This window comes from Sphaerodactylus townsendi, linkage group LG06 (assembly GCF_021028975.2).
Source record: "Sphaerodactylus townsendi isolate TG3544 linkage group LG06, MPM_Stown_v2.3, whole genome shotgun sequence".
In the NCBI taxonomy this organism is placed as follows: domain Eukaryota; kingdom Metazoa; phylum Chordata; class Lepidosauria; order Squamata; family Sphaerodactylidae; genus Sphaerodactylus; species Sphaerodactylus townsendi.
Genome location: NC_059430.1, coordinates 26,108,249 through 26,128,531, shown reverse-complemented (window position 1 = coordinate 26,128,531; position 20,283 = coordinate 26,108,249). Strand labels below are relative to the sequence as shown.

At 44.7% G+C, this 20,283-nt stretch overlaps 1 protein-coding gene across 1 annotated transcript in view; it reads left to right on the top strand.

The window, feature by feature from the left end:
- Nucleotides 1-19,222, top strand: part of OVCH1 (ovochymase 1) — a 45,989-nt gene extending 26,767 nt beyond the window's left edge. Inside the window, exons 19-28 of the mRNA XM_048501517.1 lie at nt 708-862; nt 2,785-2,941; nt 3,510-3,611; nt 4,988-5,126; nt 7,420-7,559; nt 9,870-10,004; nt 13,682-13,717; nt 15,058-15,282; nt 18,625-18,856; nt 18,979-19,222. Coding sequence (XP_048357474.1) covers nt 708-862; nt 2,785-2,941; nt 3,510-3,611; nt 4,988-5,126; nt 7,420-7,559; nt 9,870-10,004; nt 13,682-13,717; nt 15,058-15,282; nt 18,625-18,856; nt 18,979-19,186 — 1,529 coding nt within the window. The 3' untranslated portion in view covers nt 19,187-19,222. The remainder of the gene's footprint in view (nt 1-707; nt 863-2,784; nt 2,942-3,509; nt 3,612-4,987; nt 5,127-7,419; nt 7,560-9,869; nt 10,005-13,681; nt 13,718-15,057; nt 15,283-18,624; nt 18,857-18,978) is intronic.
- The last annotated feature ends 1,061 nt before the right edge of the window (nt 19,223-20,283 follow it).

Genomic DNA, 20,283 nt, shown 5'->3' with positions numbered 1-20,283 from the left:
GCTGTGGTAAATGCCAGGGATTAATTTAGACCGGCTTTATCAGTTTTGTAGTTAAACTGTTTTATTCCCTTGAAGAAGACTCTGCTGATGTTTTGACAAGAACTACAATACCTGCTTCAGGCCCAGCCCTAATAAGTCAATGATGCTTGTTGGTTTTTCAATCTGAAGCCACTGAGTGAACAAAAAACACACACGAATTTAACCACTTTGCTCGAAGTGTATTCATTTGAATGGATTGTAAAACAATGTAAGACCCCAGTGAATCTGTTGTGGTATTTTGACTCTGTATTCTTTTGTATACTTTGGCACACTTATTCCTAAAAGGTGTTTGTATAAGAGTCAGCTATTCAAGCTGCAAGTCACTAATACACAGACACCTCAATTGTTGCTTGAGATGGTGGATTCACCCCCTGCTTTGGAGGGTGGGCTTTGGGACACTGTGCCCTGTTGAGGTCCCTCTGTTCTTCAAATCCCACCTTCCTTAGGCTCTACCCCTGAATCTCCAGGAATTCCCTACCTGGAGTTGGCAACCCTAACGCAGATAACAACCTGTGCTCTGCATAGACTAAACCACTTGCTTGCCTCCCAGTCTGACAGATTTATATGAAGTCCACGGTTATGCATTATTATCAAGCTTTCTCTTTTTTAGCCTGAGGCAAAAATGTATTTATTTTGAGTGTCCTTCTAGTTCATTGCCTCTCTTACAGCTGGAGACCTTGCCAGCCGCTTGCAGCAGACCCAGGTGCCCATACTTAATAACAATATCTGTGAGCAAAATTACTATTTCGACCACCCTGGTGGGATCACATCTAGGATGCTCTGTGCAGGTTTTGCATCCTCTGGAGGCCAAGACACCTGCCAGGTGAGCTGTAGCAAAAGTATTGGCTGATTTAGATATTTATACCCTGCTTTTATTCCCAATGGGAGACCAGAAGCAGCTTACAACTTTGTTCTGTCTTCCTCCATTTTGTCCTCACATCGACCATCCTGTCACACAGGCTAAGCTGAGAGAGGATGTCATGCCCAAGGTCACTCAATGGGCTTCCATAGCAGAATGGGGGTGTGAACTTTGGTCTCCAGGATCTTAGTCTGTCATGTTAAGCACTACATCACTCTGGCTGTCTGGTGCCATCAGAAAAGACAAGAGGTTTCACTTTGGAAGGCATCCATTCACCAAGAAATGCCAACTATGACTGATTATGCACAAGGTGTCTAGTGTGTGATGGAGGCAAATGTCCGTCGCAGCAGGATTTCTTGTTTGGACATATTTTCTCAAGCTCCACTTTCACTTCCATTCTCTCTGGGGCAAGCAAGACCACTTCTAGCCGACTTTTAATTTGCTTCATTGCAAGAGCAGGCTCATTGGCCAGTGAGCACAGCTTTGCCCCACTCGACTTATGCCTCCCCCAGTGACCTGGAGGGCTTTTAAAAACAGTATTTCAAACACATCTTTATATTAAAAGGAGCCTTTCTCTTCTCCTGTGGGGGCAGAGAGAGAGAGAGAGACAGAGACAGAGACAGAGACAGAGACAGAGACAGAGACAGAGAGACAGAGACAGAGAGAGTGTAGAGGGAAGGGGAGGGGAGAGTCCCTTTCTCAGTGGGGGACAAGAGGTGGCAGGCAACCCAGGTGCCACTCTCCTGGGTCACGTGAGGGGTTATTTTGCCCCCACTTCCACCAGCAGAACTCTCCTGGAGCAGCAGTGGTGTAGGAGGTTAAGAGCTCGTGTATCTAATTTGGAGGAACCGGGTTTGATTCCCAGCTCTGCCGCCTGAGCTGTGGAGGCTTATCTGGGGAATTCAGATTAGCCTGAACACTCCCACACACACCAGCTGGGTGACCTTGGGCTAGTCACAGCTTCTCGGAGCTCTCTCAGCCCCACCTACCTCACAGGGTGTTTGTTGTGAGGGGGGAAGGGCAAGGAGATTGTAAGCCCCTTTGAGTCTCCTGCAGGAGAGAAAGGGGGGATATAAATCCAAACTCTTCTTCTTCTCTTCTTCTTCCTGCCACTTGCCTGAGCTGGCCCACCCTGCTCGCCTGCCCGGCCTGCGCCACTTGTCTGGTATTTAAAAAGGGGAAAACCAAAGTGTACTGGCAACTAATGAAAAGCCTTCAGTAGCAGAGGAGGGGGGGATGCTTTTGTCTGGCACATAACAGTTAACTAGCTCATTGCCAAGTAAACTCATATGGGGAAGGAATCCCACTGTCGGGGTTCCACAAGAGATAGGGTGCTGTCTCTCATGTGCCCCCACATCAGTTCAGCAGATGGAGGCACACACCACATGCAGCAGAGTTCGTAGACCAGCAATGGAAGCAGAAAGGTACAGTGCAAATGATGCAGCAGTTCAATTAATGCAATTTGGAAAATTAAAATTGACATTTTGGTTAGCCATCAAAACTTCTTAATTCTGAAACAGTGGATGTGCATCTTACAATCCCCATCAAATAGATGCAGCAAGTCTCTTGTGGGCTGCTGATTTTCATCAGTCATATAATACCAGTAATTTAGAGATTTTTCTTCCATGCCAGAGTATGACACTAAAGTTGGGTCTTCCATGAAGACACAATTCCATTTGGAGAGGGCCTTCCCAGTGCTTATTTGGTAGATGGGCTGCGTGAAATGAGTGTGATCAGATAACCAACCAAGGTGATGTTCAGCCAGCTTCCTTCCATTGCTAGAGATGGGTGCTAGAATACCCAACCAAGAAAAAAGGTAGTTGCCTTATAGAAACAGTGTTTTTGGAAAATGCTAGAAAGTAACCATTTCATATGTGTATATCTAGGAGGATTCAGGTGGCCCACTGGTTTGTCAAAATGAAGAGTCGTCATTTACTCTCTACGGCATTGGCAGCTGGGGTGTCGGATGTGCCAGGTCAAAGAAACCAGGTGTTTATACAAGAGTAAGAGTCTTTCTGGACTGGATCCTCTCCAGCATGAAAGGTAAACATGGTCATATCTTTCTCCTGCAGTAATGACTGGAATCTCTTGCTGATGTGTCCTATGATGTAAGAGGATGTCTTACCACTAAGACCATTAGCATTGTCCTAGTATATCACTGTAGCCAAGTACTATGGAAACACATCTCAGTGCACAGAAAATATTCTGGAAAATACCAGGTTAATTTTCCTCCCCAATACATTTCCTAGGTACCCAAATGTGTCAACCGTTTACTTATTTAGTAGCTTACAGCATCATTTTACCCTTCCCCATTTTATCCTTCCAACAAAAACCATTTGAAGTAGGGATGGGTCACCCAGGTCATGGCAACCAAACCTTTTAGTAAAGTTTAAGAAGCCTCTTGGGGTGTAATACTTCTCCAGATCTTGTGTTTGCAAAGTGAATCTGCAGATTGACAGAAATGATGTCACATTATTTGCAGAAGATCTTAGCGATGCCTGGCTCTTCTTGGAAATTTATAAAGGGACCCTACCTCACGGCAGCTGGAGGGGGCTATCTTTTTAAAAAATGTCATAATTTGTTCTGTTCTCAGAAGTGTATTTTGTAACAGGAAAAGGACCAGCAGATATGCCAATAAATAATACTGGACGTGAAACCTTAGCGGAACAACAAGAGTCATTTATAAATCTGCCAGAAGCTCCTTACGGACAAGGTAACAGCCTCCTCCTCCTCAAATCTCATACTGTGCAAATAATCTGTCTTTTTTGAGGTCATGATGACCATGGTTCTTTCCTAGAATACTAGAACTAAGAAACATCCAAATGACTGATTGGATAGTAAATTTGGAACAGACAAAAGGAGCTACTCTTTCACACAAAGCATAATTTACCGGCAGACACTAGCGAAGATGACAAGAGGATTAAACCAATTTGTGGGGGGAAAGGCTCATCAATTCCTATTAGGCAGGATGGCTAAATGGAATGTCCATATTAAGAGCCAGCATAGTCCTGAATGCTGTTATTGTTGGGGTAGCAATAACAAGGCAGGCTTTTGCCTTTGTGTTCTGCTTATGGTCCTTTTGCAGCATCTGGTTGGCCGCTGTGGAAAACAGGATGCTGGCAAGGTAGATCTGGTCCAGCAGAGCTGCTCTTATGTTCGTATCCACAGCTGCAGAAGTGGCAGGCTTACCAAGCCCCTGCTAGTGATAAGGGATATTCTGCCACCAGCAGGCACTTCCCTGCTACCGTGCAGCTGGCCAGCTGGAGAAAAATGGCAGGAAATTGGGGGGCGGATATCCTGACACCCTGACACCACTCCCTGCACTCCTGGAAATGATGTCAGTGCAGCGCCAGGGAATGTTGGGTACATTCTAGTACTTGGGCAAAACTTTATCATAGAGTTTTTATCATAGAGGCAAAACTTTATCGTAAACTTTATCATAGAGTTTTTATCATAGAGGCAAAACTTTATCGTAAACTTTATCATAGAGTTTTGCCAAATGCATCAGCATCACTGGCACGCATCCCCAGAAGGAAAGTCCTCCATCGACTGCCAAGCAGGGATTTCTGAGATGGGGCATTTCTTCCTTAGCTAAATTGTGTGGATTGCAGCAGTATCCCGTGTCCTTCCTGAGTCAGGGGCCTGCTTTGAAAGTGGAGATTCATTCCACTGTTCACGCTACATTTGCCTTGAGTTACGTGGTCCTCCGAGGACCATCCCTCCCCATAGTCCCAGTCTGGACTTGGTCCTCCACAGTGAGTTCTGACCATGAGACCTGTGTGCATACAAGCCAAATGGGATGGGGAATGCACCGAGGAAGGGAATTGGGAGAGATCAAATAGAAAAACTGTTAGGATCCCACCCTGAGCATTTTTGCTTCTGATGCCATTAGTTAAAACAACTAATCTTCCTTTCAGGCAAACAGCGCGCGCAACATCCTGCTTCAAGACCAGTTCAACTCTTTGCCTCCTTTCATATCTTATTAATTCTGCCACTTTGACAATCAACACAAAAGCAATCAAGTGCTGAAAGTGAATAAAAAATAATCATCTCCACTTGCCAATTATTCATTCTTTCCGTCCCTACCAGGGCCAAAGATAGGGAAAAGCGTGAAATACCCTAGCAATCTGAGCCAGCAATTGGCTCGCTGCAAAGATGTGGTCCTTACTGCCCAGGAGGGAATAATCTGGTCACCAGGGTTTCCAAATGGCTATTCCAACATGGCTGGGTGAGTTTGCAGCTTTAGCTTTGATCTGTTGCAGAAATCTGTGGCTGGACCACTTCCTCCAGTAGGCATTTCTGGCATGCCCATAATCTTATTAAATAAACCTTTGTGTGAATTGTGATGAGTTTGGCAGATGGGTGACCTGCCATACAGTTTCATAAGCACTGGGTTTTCTTCATTCAGTTCCTCTTATGAAACTTATTGCCAGTTAAGGCCTTGTTCTCAGGGTCAAATGAATACCAGAATATTCGCTGAGTTTTCTAAAAAAAAATTATACAGTAGGTTTAGGATACAATGAACAGGGAAGGGGGATGATTTCTGGCCCACCTCTTCTGTTTTCTCAACCTGTTCCCCCGCTCTGATATTATTTTCCCTGTTGGAGGAAACATACAAGCAATGTTGAAACAGTGAATAGTAAATAGCATCAGGGATGTGTTGCCAACCTGCAGGTGGTGGCTGAAGAATTGGCATTACAATAGTTCACTGGGAGAAAATGGCCGCTATGGAAGGTGAACTCTATGGCATTTTTACGCCATAAAAGTCCCTCCCCAAACTCCACCCTCTTCAGACTCCACCCTCAAGATATTCAGGTGTTTCCCAGTCTGGAGCTGGTAACCCTATCTCACTAAGATGGTAAATTTGCATCAGGGCTATGCCATTACACCCTGGACATGAATAAGGTTAAGACCTGAAGATCTCCAGAAATTACAACTGATCTTCAGACTACAACATTCAGTTCCCCTGGAGAAAATGGCTGTTTTGGAGAGGTGTGTTCTATGGCACTGTACTCTACTGAGGTCCTTCCCTGCCTCAATCCCTGTCCTCCTCAGGTTCCATCAACCTGAAGTGGCAGCCGTTGGGATGCTGTATGTGTATGAGGTCATGGAAAATGGGCTGGGAGGGAAGATCTAATCTCTTTCTCCTGTGCTATTTAACAGCTTAAAAGTGCATGTTGGATGTAAAAATATGGATTTTCTAATATTTTGTCAATATTGGCCTCCACTGGAGTGGTAAATCAGTGTTTGGATAATAGTTTTTAATGGATTTTATCTTACCCTCTTCCAAAGACCTTGGATTCTCCCTATTCTGCCTCACAAAAATTATGTGAAGGAGGTGGGCTGGGAGAAAGCAATGGATTCAAGATTGTCCAGCAATCTCAATGGCTAAGTGGATTTTTGGACCTGAGTTTCCAAGGTCCTAGTTAAAGTTGCCAACTCTGGGTTGGGAAATTGCTGGAGATTTTCCAGAGGAAACTGATGTCTGTAGTCTAAAGATCAGTTGTCATTTTGTAAGAGCTCCATTCCACACAGCCTAAGTCCATCAGTAACCACACTGCTTCACATTGGGAAAAGGTCCAAGTTGTGTCCTCCTAAGCCTCTCATTATGTTTTGTCTGGGGGAAAAGAAGGATGAGCTTGCAGGAATAGGGAACAGAAATGGCGGCGGGGGAGGCCTCAGCTGCTAAACTCAAACGGAGTTTATTGGACTTTTTGCTGTATTTCTACTTTTGATCAGGATTCTCTCCTCTCACAACGTACTGCCTTAGTAGCCTGTCTTTTAAACTTTGATGTGTGTCATTGACAGAATAAATGGCCACCATGGGTTGAATACAGAAGAAAACATGATCTTGGGTATCTTCCACCAATTTTACAGTACTTGTTTGACTTTCATTCTTCTTCTTTTTTTCACCTCAACACAGCTGAGATGGATATGCTGTGCCTTGGATTTCCTTTCTATCTATCTTTACATGCCTCACTGCACTGAGGAAATAAGCTTCTTGTTGTTGGAGGGGGGGCAGGGAGGGGGAAGACCGGCTTTTTTAGCAGCACCTAGAGACCACTGCCAAATAATAAATAACAGAGCCTTAAATTAAACTTTTAATTAGGGGATGCAATCCAGAATCCGTTTAGTTGGATGTAAATCTTATTGATATTAGCAGTGCATTCTTCTGAGTAAACAGGTTTTGGATTGGAGTGTTTATTTGGTTTATTGAGAAGCTGGCTTTGTTTTGGAAATGTTTAATACATGAGATGGAGCTTTGCCCTTTCAGAATGTCCTCAGGTCCCTCTTTGTTACCTTCTTGCAGTTTTTGTTTTTCTGGTGATATAATTGATTGACTTAACAGTAAAAAAATATACCCAGGGCAAAGTAATGATGTCCTCTCTTCACCATCTGCATTCCCTTTACCAGAGAGCCTATACTTTACCATCATGTGGTAGAATATCTGTGACCTCATTACCGCAATATGCTGCATGGCTTCTATCTTCCATTTTTCTTTTTTAAAATCTAATTCACAGCTGTCACTGGAGAATTGTTGGCCCTTTAAATTCTGTCATTCGATTGGATTTCTTAGACTTCACAACTGAAAGATCTCTTTCCAAATGCCACGGTGGACTTACCATTTATGAAGGATCTGAATCAGCAAAAGAAGTGCTTGGTGAGACCTTTAATGAACTGATACAATGAAAAGACCATGCAGTTGACTGTGTTCTTGAGAACTGTTTTTTCCAACAGTGTAAACAGAAGGCTGGATTGTCTTTCCCACTGGTATTCATAAGGATAGTCGAGATAATGTATTAAAACTAAAATAGCTAACTAGATACTGGCAGGATAGTTTTAAGCACAGGGCCTCTGCCCTGTGCCCTTGACATAGCAATCAGCTGCCTTGAAGCCCCTACCACCGTGGAGTTGTGGTGGTCACAGAAGAGTCAGGGGGTAGGCAGCTAGTGATTTGCCACACTGCTAGTGATTCCTATAAAGAATGTGGAACTTGGAAGGAATCGGTGGGTGGTGGATGTGGGGAGAGCCCCTCACTGTCAGCCTGAACTCCATAGACAGGAGGTAGCTTCTGACCAGCTGAGTTGCTTGCAAACCCCATGGGAAGTAGGGACCACCACCAGCTCCCAAAGCCTCAAGCTGTGCCCCAAGGAAGGTTCCAGGCTCAGACAGGGCTAGACAGGCAGGCTGGGGTGGCTTTTTCACCCTCCCTCTTTCCTTGGGGAAGTACATTACCGCAGCCATTTTGGCGTCCCATCCTTGAATTCCTCCCCTCCCAAATCACCGACCGCCCCCCCTCCCCAGATATTGACTTCTCCTATCTTCTCACAGTGTAGCATTTCAGTATATTAGGTGACTATATTGATGGCCAGAAAGCCATTATTCTTTAACAAGAATGGCTTCCTTGATGAAGGTGGGGGAATAAATACTTCAATTAATTAATATAATACTAATAAAGGAACTTCAAATGGAGGCTACCAGCACAGTCCACCAAGCATGTACTTTTCTAAGTTCATTGACTTCTGTAGATTTAGGAGAGGATAATTCTGCTTAGTCTTTCACTGCATAGCATGAAATGTCAGAATTAAAACAGATCAGTCAATTTTACTAACTGGGACTTAAATAAAGGCAAAACATTTCTTTTGTGCTTATGCAACTGTAACACAGCTTTAAGGGAATTGTGTCCTTGCCTACTACAGCTTTTATTCCATTTATCTCCTGTCCTCCCCCAGCAAGGCTGGAATCAGATTGGCTTTGCAGAGGTTTGCATAGACTGTACCATGAACATTTCATGGTCTTTAACCCCACTTTTTACAACTGCCCCCCATGTTATGTGTGCATATAAATCTGCTGAACTTATTTCATGAATCTCTAGCCCATGGAAAACTAAGATATGATAAAACAAATTTGGTTATTGTATCTGAAGGAGGAGGCTCTAATACACACAAGATTATGCTGACTGAAAACTGTATTGGTCATAAGATTACTTTTCATTGAATATCTCTAATGCAAAAAAGTAGATGTGCTGGATTAGAATGAGGATGATGCAACTCCTCCATTCCAGAGTGTTGATTTTGGTCTATCCTGATTTGTTAGCCAAATATTGTGAGGTGCCACCTTTGACCTTTTGTGTGTGTTTTTTTTTTTTTTTACTGAGGCTATATATCTTTGCTTGTCAGATCTTGGAAGCTAAGCAGGGTCAATACTTGGAAAGGAGACCACCAAGGAAGACTCTGTAGAGGAAGGCAATGGCAAGCCACCTCTGCTTCATCACTTGCCTTGAAATCACCTTTGCTTAATCACTTGTTGGGGATGCTGTAAGTCGGCTGTGACTTGGGCCCCTTCCACACAGGCAGAATAATGCACTTTCTGTCCACTTTCAATGCACTCGGAAGCTGTGCGGAGTAGCAAAATCCACTTTCAAACAATTGTGAAAGTGGTTTGAATGTGTATTATTCTGCATGTGCGGAAGGGGCCTCAGTGGCCCTTTGCACGCACACACACATACTTCTTGGCTGAAATGAAACAATAATTGCACTCAGCTGCCCTGGCATGTAAGTGATCCCATGCCGATTCACAACTGCTTGCCTCTGTGTGATCAACAGGTGCCGTTGGAATCTCATGGATGCGGCCTGTACCCATGTGTGCTGTATGTAGTTGCTGCTGGCTACCGTGGGCTGGCTTGTGGGTTAGCAAGACTTGTCCTGTATCTAACTTTTAAGCTTCCTTAATAGAGTGTCTATTAATATTCTGATGGTGGCAGCCACTGATATTTTCATCCAAGCCAACCCAATAAGACACTGCGGTTCTCCAGCCATGTAAATTTATTCAAGATAATGGGTCCTATGCTTTTAAGAGACAGCTAGAGAATATTCCAGTGTGCCGTGAGCTCTTGAGTATGTGAAATTCTGTATGAGCAAGCGACTGCAGTGTCAAATTGTCTCCTATGCAATACGCTTCTGTCTGACAGGTAATTTCTGTGACGAAGCTCCACGCTTTCCATTAAAGTCTCATGGCCCTGTGGTGATGCTGACCTTTACTGCTGGTGCAGAGACAAAGATAAAAGGATTTGTTCTTGCCTACAGAATCCAGGAAATTCAGCCCAGTAAGTAGGATTTTATGGGACAGCTTGTAAGCATCCTGATTAAGCAATGTAAAAATTGTAGGAGAAAATAGTAACTTTCTCTTATGAATCAAACTGCCCCCCAGTGATACAGCAATATTTGTGCACTCCAAAAGACGCTCTGACATCTGTCAGATGCTTGGATAAAGTATTCTAGCTTGATATCAGAAAAAGGAACCCTGAACTGGCAGGGAAATCTGGAATATAAATGTGTGCACTCAATATGTATAAGTTAAAAGCATAAATCTAAACAAATATCGGAGTGTGCGTGTATGTAACAAATACTAGCATCACAAATATGCATAAATACAAAGGGCCATTATTAACCCTCTCCTTCCCTCCCACCCCTTGCATGCCACCCCACACTCCCTCCCCTCCCTCTCCTTCCCTTGCATGTCACCCCTCTTTCCCCTCCCCCACCCTACGCTAGGGTGGGTGGGCCATGTCCAGATGCCGGGCCCCCTCTCCCTCCCTCTCCTCCCTTGCATGCCACCCCTCACTCCCTCCCCTCTCTCCCCTTCCTTTGCATGCCACCCCCCTTTCCCCCTCCCTCTAATACCTGCAAGACCACCTCTGACCAAACAGGATTCAGTCCATTGGCCTTCTTCACTGGTCAAATAATATTAATCACACAGAAATGCCCTAGATATTGAAATGGTACATTCATAATCTCAAAATTAGATCAGAGGTCCCTTCACTAGCATCTTGCTGCCATGGTCAGGCACAAGTATGCTAGATGGTAAATGAGTGGTGTGCGTTTCTCTCCTGGTCAAAGGATGAAGTAATGTCTGTGTCAGGCCTGCACCATTCTAGGCCTGGCACTTTGCACGTCCACACCTCAGCTGCAGATGGCCCAGCCATTATCATCGCTCAAGGCTACGGAGGCCTCTCCCCTGCTGGCATGTAACTAGTTCAGTAGAGCTTAGCCGTTCATCCTTATCTGCCTTCCCGGAGGAGTGAACTGTCTGTCCCAAACAATGCTGCTATTTCCACTGTCCTTTCACATGCTGATATTATGGGAATGTGAGGGTGGGGGGATTCATGGGTTGAATCCAGAGGCGTATCTAGGCAAACTGGAGCCCTGGGCAAAACCTGGGTTTGATGCCCCCCCATGGGCAGCCGCCCTCCCCCACCATGACCAAGCAATGATTTTTTCCACCAGGTCGTTTCAAAGTCATGATCATATTATAGAACATCCCCCAACTCACAGATCTGAACACAGCAAAGGGCCATACTACACAGCAGAAATAATTTTTGGAAAACATTTTCAAAATGCTTTCAAAATGTTTTATTACTGCTATGAAAACATTTTATGGTGTTGTATCCAGTCCCCCCAATTGGGGGAAACAGCATCACTTTCAATGTTATTTAAACTGGGGACCCCAGATTCTCCCTTTAAGGTAGATTTAAAAGGAGAATCTGGACTCCCGTGTTTAAACAAGTGATGCTGGAATCCACCCCCAAACAGCATAATTTTCAATGGTGTTTAAACTAGGGAGCCCAGATTCTCCCTTTAAATCCACCTTAAAGGGAGAATCTGGGGTCCCCAGTTTAAACAACATTGAAAGTGATGCTATTTTAGGGTGGATTCTCCCCCACCCTGAAACAGCATCCCTTTCAATGTTAAAACTGGGGACCTCAGATTCTCCCTTTAAATCCATGCTGAAGGGGGTGGATTTAATAATAATAATAACCTTTATTAGGCATTGAGAGAATAAAAGAAAGAAAGAAAACAAGCATTGACAGGAAGGGAGTGGATTTAAAAAGAGAATCTGAGGAAATTTAGGGGGTGCCTGCTGTCAGGGGTGCAATTATTAAGATAGCAGCACCAAATTTCAGACTATCTTCGTGAGACCCTACTGATGATACCACCCAGGTTTGGTGAAGTTTGGCTCAGGGGGTACAAAGTTATGGACCCTCAAAGGTGTAGTCCCCATCTCCTATTAGCTCCCATTGGAAACAATGGGGGATGAGGGCATTCCTTTGGGAATCCATAACTTTGGACTCCATAAACCTCTCACCAAACCAGTCTCAGCATCATCAGGAGAAATCTCAAAAAAAAATCCCTGAAATTTTGGTGCTGCTAGCCCAGGGGTAGGGAACCTGCGGCTCTCCAGATGTTCGGAAACTACAATTCCCATCAGCCTCTGTCAGCAGGGGCTGATGGGAATTGTAGTTCCTGAACATCTGGAGAGCCGCAGGTTCCCTACCCCTGTTCTAGCCTAAAATCTGCACCCCCTGCAGGCCAAAAACGGAAAAAAACACTGAAAAAACAAAATCATAGCAAGCAGACGAACCGGCAATTTTGTCATACACGTAAAGGTGGCGTACAGGCAACTACTTGCTTTGCCCAATGGGAGGAACGCCTCTGGTTGAATCAAACTGTAAGGTATATACCAGAGGTCAGAAAGCCAAAACCCCAGTTTCGGCTATCTCAGCCTGGGCTGACACAGTTCCAATAAAGCTCTTGAAATCTTCCTGAGTCTTGTTGATGACCGGGGTAACAGACCCTTACAGTCTGCAGCCAATATTAGTTGGTTAATACAAAAATACTTAAAATACTTAATAAAAGACGAAGCTGCTTACTGTCTCTGCAATGGACCCCTGTTTTATGCTCACCTTTTATGCTCACCTCTTTTCAATCTGGAAGGTATCTCAAGATTGTGAAGAAGCAAAGAGAGCAGACGACTGCGGAAGGATAATTGTTTCAAAAATTGTAAAAGATAACTTCTTTGGAGTGTTTGGATTAAGTGTGCCTCCAACATTAATTCAGAAAATAGCTGTGCCACCTCTGTCTGAAATTTTGGGGATACTTAGTTAATATTTGTAGTGTAGCTTATACAAAACATCATTAAGTGTTGCTGTTTAGATTTACTAAGGATTCAAACCATGTTCAAGGAGCAAAATATATACCTCTGCATTTTTCTTTGTTACAGCGCAGAGGTGGGATTCAGCAGGTTCTCACGGGTTCCTGAGAGTAGGTTACTAATTATTTGTGTGTGCCGAGAGGGGGTTACTAATTGGTGATTTTACCATGTGATTTTTGCTTTAGTTACACCCTCTTCTCAGCAGTAGCGCGCAGAACTTGGAGCAGTCTACAGGAGGTACACTGGCGTGCGTGGCAGCCTGCGCCTGCATGCAGTCGTTTCCCACCCAAGGACCGGTGCGGCGGCTGCGTCCTTGCCACAGCCCCGCCCAGGAATGCCCCGCCCCCGGAATGCCCGGCCAAGCCCCCGTCGTCGTGCCCAGCCCAGCCCCATTGGCACTACACCACAGTTTGAATCCCACCACCATGAGAACCTGTTACTAAAATTTTTGGATCCCACCACTGTTACAGCGTACCCTGTTTTTTCTTTTTAAACAGATGAGTCATATGTTTGTTGGAAATCATATACTTCAGCTGTGCAACTGACAGATTCTTGAGATGGAGTCTTGTCCTTTCTATCCCTTTATATTTCAGTGGCACTAGATCATCTTGTGGTCAGTCTATGGTATTAGTTGTGGCTGTTGGTCTGGTGTAGGTTTGTGGGAGGAGAACTTCTTCTGCATACAACTTTTCAAGCATGATATATATATGCTTGCTCATCACTCCATCTGAATGTTCATAATTCAGAAATTTCATTCCTTGTCCTGACTATTTTTTTTCTTCTTCTATAAAGATCCAGTACTAAATAGTACAAGAGACGCCAGTAAAGGTAAGAACAGATCTTTCCTGGTGTAGGTGTGTTTGTGTGTCGATATATGGGGAGAGATGGTGGCATAGTGTAGCCTGATCATGTGAGATCTCAGGACAGAGGCAGTACTTGGATGGGAATGCAGTGGCAAACCAAATTTTCTTAATCACTTGCCTTGAAAGCCCCTTCCTGGGGTCGTCATAAGTCAGTGATAGCGAACCTTTTCGAGACCGAGTGCCCAAATTGCAACCCAAAACCCACTTATTTATCGCAAAGTGCCCACACGGCAATTTAACCTGAATACAGAGGTTTTAGTTTAGAAAAAACAGTTGGCTCTGAGGCGTGCATTACTCGGGAGTAAGCTTGGTGGTAGTCGGTGGCTTTGCTTTGAATCAACCGTGCAACTCTTCCAACGGGTGAATCACAACCCTAGGAGGGTTTACTCAGAAGCAAGCCCCATTGCCAGCAACTGAGCTTAATCCCAGGTAAAGGATCGCGCTTTAGTTCTTCGCATGAAAATCAGTGGGGTTTAAGAGCGCTTGACAGGGTTACCTGCACTGCTTCTCCAAAACTAGGTCTTAGGTTTAATGCTAATAATCGAGCCCAGCAACCCAGACCAGCCTAGATGTGTGTGTGTGTGGGGGGGGGTGGTGGTGGTGGCAACTCTGTTTGCGCGTGCCCACAGAGAGGGCTCTGAGTGCCACCTCTAGCACCCGTGCCATAGGTTCGCCACCACTGTCATAAGTCATCTACAACTTGGTGGCATGTGTACACACTCGTGTGTGTATGTGTATGCATGTGTTATTAAGAGAATGGAAATAACTTTCTAAGGAGGCTAAGCATATCTTGAATCTTTCAGAGTAGATAATTAGCCAGTTCTTAAACACAGTCCTAGTGCACTCCGGAATACAATGAACATTGTCTGGCTTAAGTTTCTGCCACTAACATATTGGGATGAGGAGGCAGAATGTACCAGGAATTATATTTCCCTTTGCAAAGCTCCAGGCAGATCTTGCTTTGAGCAGGAGGTTGGGCTAGATGGCCTTTGTGGTCCTTTACAGATATTCCCTCTGGTCCCAAAAAATTAGACACAGGCCAATATGTGAGGTTAGGAAGTCAATAGGCCGAATGTAAGTCTATGGTGTGGATGCATTTCTTTGCTAACATTTACATATCTGAAAGACACGGGTGAAAAAGTTTGGGCCCCAAATACTGTAGATCATATTGAGAAAGGGCAGAACGCGAAGATAACTCATACAATTATGAAATGAAAAGTATTCCCCCAAATATCTCTGCCTGACAATAGACACAACCACAGCCCCTGCAATTTAAGGACTGTTCTTCTTTTCTTTCTTTTTAAGGATGTCCCATTCTGGATCTGATCCCAGTGGGAATTGCTAAGCTCACTTCTCCCAATTATCCACATATATACCCCAGTTTATTGACCTGCACTTGGACAGTTTATTCTGCTTTAGGTTATAGACTGAAAGCTGTGATAAAGGATCTTGCAATAGAAGATGCCAAGGATTGTGTCTGGGACTCTCTAGACATTTATGATGGACCTAATAGTCATTCAGAAGTACTTGGTATGCTGGCGAGTATATTAATTTGTTATCTTACGTATAGCAAAAAAGTTTCCGCTTATAAGGCTAGCATGGTGTGGTGGTTAAGAGCAGGTGGATTCTAATCTGGAGAACTGGTTTGATTCCCCACTTCTTGTTACCCAAAATGGTGGGACGCAAGGACCCTCTTTGGTTGGGGAAATTAGCTGCAGAGCACAAGATCACTTAGCATTACTGAGGAGCATTGGGTAACTTGTTCGAGATGATGGATGGATGGATGGATGGATGGATGGATGGATGGATGGATGGATGGATGGATGGATGGATGGATGGATGGATGGATGGATGGATGGATGGATGGATGGATGGATGGATGGATGGATGGATGGATGGATGGATGGATGGATGGATGGATGGATGGATGGATGGATGGATGGATGGCCTATGTATACGGGCTTCAGGTCACCATAAGGAACCAGCAGAGAAAAATAAATTCTTTTTAAAAGGCTTTTATTGGGAAAATAACAAATGTAATAAAACAAAATTTCACTCACAATCACTCAATTACTGGGGCAAAAACACACACATACAAGGTTTCCTAGGATATAATTTAGAGGTGAAAGATAGGTTTTGGATATATAGAGAGAAGGAATGGGATATCCAAGATTTATATTACCCAGTCTTGTGGATGGCCAGGAAGCAGAGACCTAATGGCCAGCACTAGGTTCTGATATGATCAGCACGGATGGAACAATATTACAGACCACCATGGTGGCATGATAATATTGAACAACTGACTGGGGTCTGAGACATGCTTTTATAGGGAAAAAGCATGTCTTGGGGCAAATGAAATCCTTGAACAAAGGATTCTTCTTGCTGTTCCAGGTGAGTTGATGGTCCTGAGTATCAGACCATTGAGCTGATGGCTGACCCATTATCTTTAATGGGTTTTACTGTGGGACAATACAGGTAACAACCTTTAATGGCCATTACAATATAAGATGGTCACAAGAAGATGAGTCACAGGAAGACTCTTCAGTAGATTAAGAGATACAGACAAAAGATTCAGTAGATTAAGAGATACACCCTTCAGTAGATTAAGAGATACACCCTTCGCCCAGGGTGTGCTGTTGTTCATATTCAAATGCTGTTTTCTGAGTATGAGCCAGGCATGAAGGTGTGGGTGTGGGAAAGGGAATCCCTTGAGGCACTCTTGCTAGATACAGTCCTAATATGGAGTTTCTGAAACAGACTCCTATGTTTCAGGGCACTGTTATGCCAGCTCTGACAAGGCAGCATTCCTGGAGAAAGACCATTCTTTCACTCTCCGCACTGCTATAGGTCAGATGGCTACATCCTCCACTTGAGTGGCAGAGGCTTATCTGGTGAGCCAGATGTGTTTCTGCACTCCTACATTCCTGCTGGGTGACCTTGGGCTAGTCACAGTTCTTCCAGAACTCTCTCAGCCCCACCTGCCCCACAAGGTGTCTATTGTGGGGAGAGGAAGGGAAAGGAGTTTGTAAGTCTCTTTGAGTCTCCTAACAAGAGAGAAATGTGGGGTATAAATCTAAACTCCTCCTCCTCCTCCTCCTCTTCTTCCTCCTCCTCCTCCTCTTCTTCTTCTTCCTCCTCTTCCTCTTCCTCCCCCTCCTCCCCCTCCTCCCCCCCCTCCTCCTCCTCCTCCTCCTCCTCCTCCTCCTCCTCCTCCTCCTCCTTCTTCTTCTTCTTCTTCTTCTTCTTCTTCTTCTTCTTCTTCTTCTTCTTCTTCTCTGCATCTGTTGGATTAAATGTGCCTTGGTATTTCCTGATAGCACCCTTGATAAGGGATATCCATGGGAATAGTATTCCTCATACATTTCCTATGAGATTATCCCTTGCCAGTGCCACAGCACTGCACGTACCCTGTCTCAAGTTATTAAGTCTGCCACGTTGACAACTTTCCTTCCTTCACAGAAGCTGGATTGCAAACACTTTAGTTCCCTGAGTAGCTGTACATTCTGAGCTGTTGCACCAGCTTGTCTGGTGTCAAAAAATTTATCACCTTGCAGCCCTTTTGCTGGGTTATATAAAATGCAAAAAAGGTCACAAAGGCAGGTGATAGGCTATGTTTTTTATTCCTTATGTTAATGCTGCCTCATGTTTCTCTCTGTGCTTTAATCTCCTTTGCTCCTTATTGCCCTTCAATAAGGCATCAATGCCTAATTTGGGGCAAAATGTCTATCTGGCCCTTTTCCACCGAAAACTCAGAACAGCTTATAAAAAGGGGGCCAGATACTGTTCTGTCCAAGCCCTTACCCAGGCTGATAGAAGCATTACATGCCAGCTCACAGGGACATATGGAGTCACATGTCCCCAGGCACGTGCCAGCTAGTCACGTGGGGGGGGGGCGGAGAATTGCCCCCACCAGCTGAAGGAGCAGCCTGGTGGAGCCAGGCTGAGGGGTGGCCCACGGCAGGCTCTCTCAGGCTAAGGTAAGTGGGATCTGGGGGGCGAGGGGGGCACTCAGAGCAGCTGTTGCCCCAAGCACCATTTCCCTCCCCCCCTTATACCTCTGACTCAGCCCCTGGTCTTGCAAATGAAAAATCTTAGAAACAATCAAAGGAGTGACGGGAGCAGAGATTGCTGGAATTAAGAATGGGATTTGTGGACTTCTGAAGACCTTCTAAACACAATAATATAAGAAAATCATATTTTTAATTTTCTAGTTTTAATGCGTGCTCTAGATTTTAATCACTTTGATGTTTAGCTGTAGGAGTACTGGCCTGGGGGGTTGAAATGGTCTTCTATTTCAGCAGCTGTGCATTCTAGCTCTAAAAGCTCTCCAGAGCCATCGGAAGTGGATTTTCTCAGCTCTGAGAAAATCCCAGGGCAGACCTGGGATCGCATACACCCAAAACATTTATACTGAGTGGCCACTCATTTCTCTACATGTAGGGGTACATAGGTATGTACGGGTCTCCCTTGGAAAGCCTGGGCGTTTGGTTTGCATTTCTCATTCGTGGTATCCAATAGTAGTGTACATTAGGGAGGCTGGTAGGGTTGCCAGGCCTCCCTGACCTTTGAAGGTGGGGGTAGGATATCAAGATCCAGGCTGGGACACCCCTGGATGTTTGGAGTTGGAGCCTGGGAGGACAGGGGCCTCAGTGGGGTACAGAGTCCACCTTCCAAAGCATCCATTTTCTCTGTTGTCTGGAGATCAGCTATAATTCTGGGAGATCTCCAGGTCTTGCCTGGAGGCTGGCAAGAAACAGTTTGCTTGATTATGTGCCTGACTTCTTTGTTCAGCTGATTTTTTCAGTAAGTGGAAGTGTCTTCCCATTGTGACTTCACTGCCTACAACCAGTGTTTTCTTTTGGGGACTTGCAGGTCATTTGTGTGGTCATAAACAGGATCTCCAGTTCATTTCAAGTGGCAGCTACTTGACTGTGTGTTTCGAAGCAGACGGTTCGATTGGAGAAAGAGGCTTCAAGATGGTGTTTGAAGAGCTGGATCAAGGGCCAGCACGGAGAAGTAAGAGTGGGATCGCGCTCAAGGGTCAATGTGACAGTTACAAGAAGGTGTGGTGGGCAGCCTATGACCTCCTGGAGGTTATGAAATGAAATTGACCACTTACATGAATAGCTATGAACATCTTTAAAACAAAAAACCAACTGAGATGCTAACAGGGTAAAAATATGAACTGACAGCTGCTGTTGCTTCTCTCCTCTTTCAGGTCCACCTGGTATCTGAAGATCTGAAGTCACCAACTGTCTACACAAGGATTTCTGCTTACAGAAGCTGGATTTCTGCAGTCACTAATGGAAAAGTCTGGTGGGATTCTCTCTTTTTCTCCCCTTCCAGAAATACCAAAATAACTAGGGGAGATAATGTATTTTTCTGCTTAGGGGATGCCAAATGTTTGAGAGGCCACAGTCTTAAAAAATATTAGATGCCCATGCATTTTCTGTTTCTGGAATATTGTTAATTAACCCTGAAACTCTAAATCAGGGGTCTTCAAACTATTGCCCTCCAGACGTTCATGGACTACAATTCCCACCAGTCCCTGCCTGCATGGCCAAGTGGCAGGGCTGATAGGAATTGTAGTTCTTGAACATCTGGAGGGCTATAGTTTGAAGATCCCTGCTCTAAATCCAAATTTTCTGCTATTGTACGGAGCCATCTCTAGTTAAAAAAAAAAAAATCAGTGAGATTTTCCTATCTTGCTCCCAGTACTTTTGAAGGGAATTGGATCGAGAGAGGTTTTCATCGCTGTTTGGCTGCAGGAGAGCCATGTGGTCACTGAAACCTTGTTTCTATCCTGATATTTCTGGAAGCAGTTTCATCAGTGACTTCTGTGCAGTAGCAAATTCCAATAAACATGTGAGTCTGATGTACTTTGTATGCGTACTTATTGTCTGTTTGGTTATTCACATGGGGAGGGCATTCCGACTGCACTCAAAGGCATACAGAAACTGGGCTCTTTGGATTGGAAGAACTCCTCAGCTTGTTATGGCTGCAGCACAAGGACTGCTCTCACTTGGCATGAAGCCCCCAAGGTCTCCGACAAAGGAAAAACTTTGCCTTTCTCACAGCTTGCCTCTTCTGCATTAATGGGACACTTTCCGGGCGCTTTGCCCAGGGCTCCTCCCCGCCCCCGCCCATGGAGGTGAGACGGAGAAAGGCTTGCCTGGAACAAACTGCTTCTGGAGGATGGAGAAACCTCGGCTACCAACGACAACGCATTAGGCAAACTAGTTGGTTGATTCTGCTCGAGCAGCATCAGTGCTTAATGAACAGCTTCCAACTGGATCTCAACAGAAAACCATTCAAGCACCACTTTGTCAAAGTCAGGAGTCTGCAACCTGCGGCTCTCCAGATGTTCATGGACTACAAATCCCATCAGCCCCTGCCAACATGGCCAAGCCATCAGATGGCTCTCCATCTGGAGAGCCGCAGGTTGCAGACTCCTGGTCAAAGCCATTCTGGCTGATCAGTGTGCTACTTGCATGTGCTATTAATCTCTTATGCATGATCCATGTTTCTATC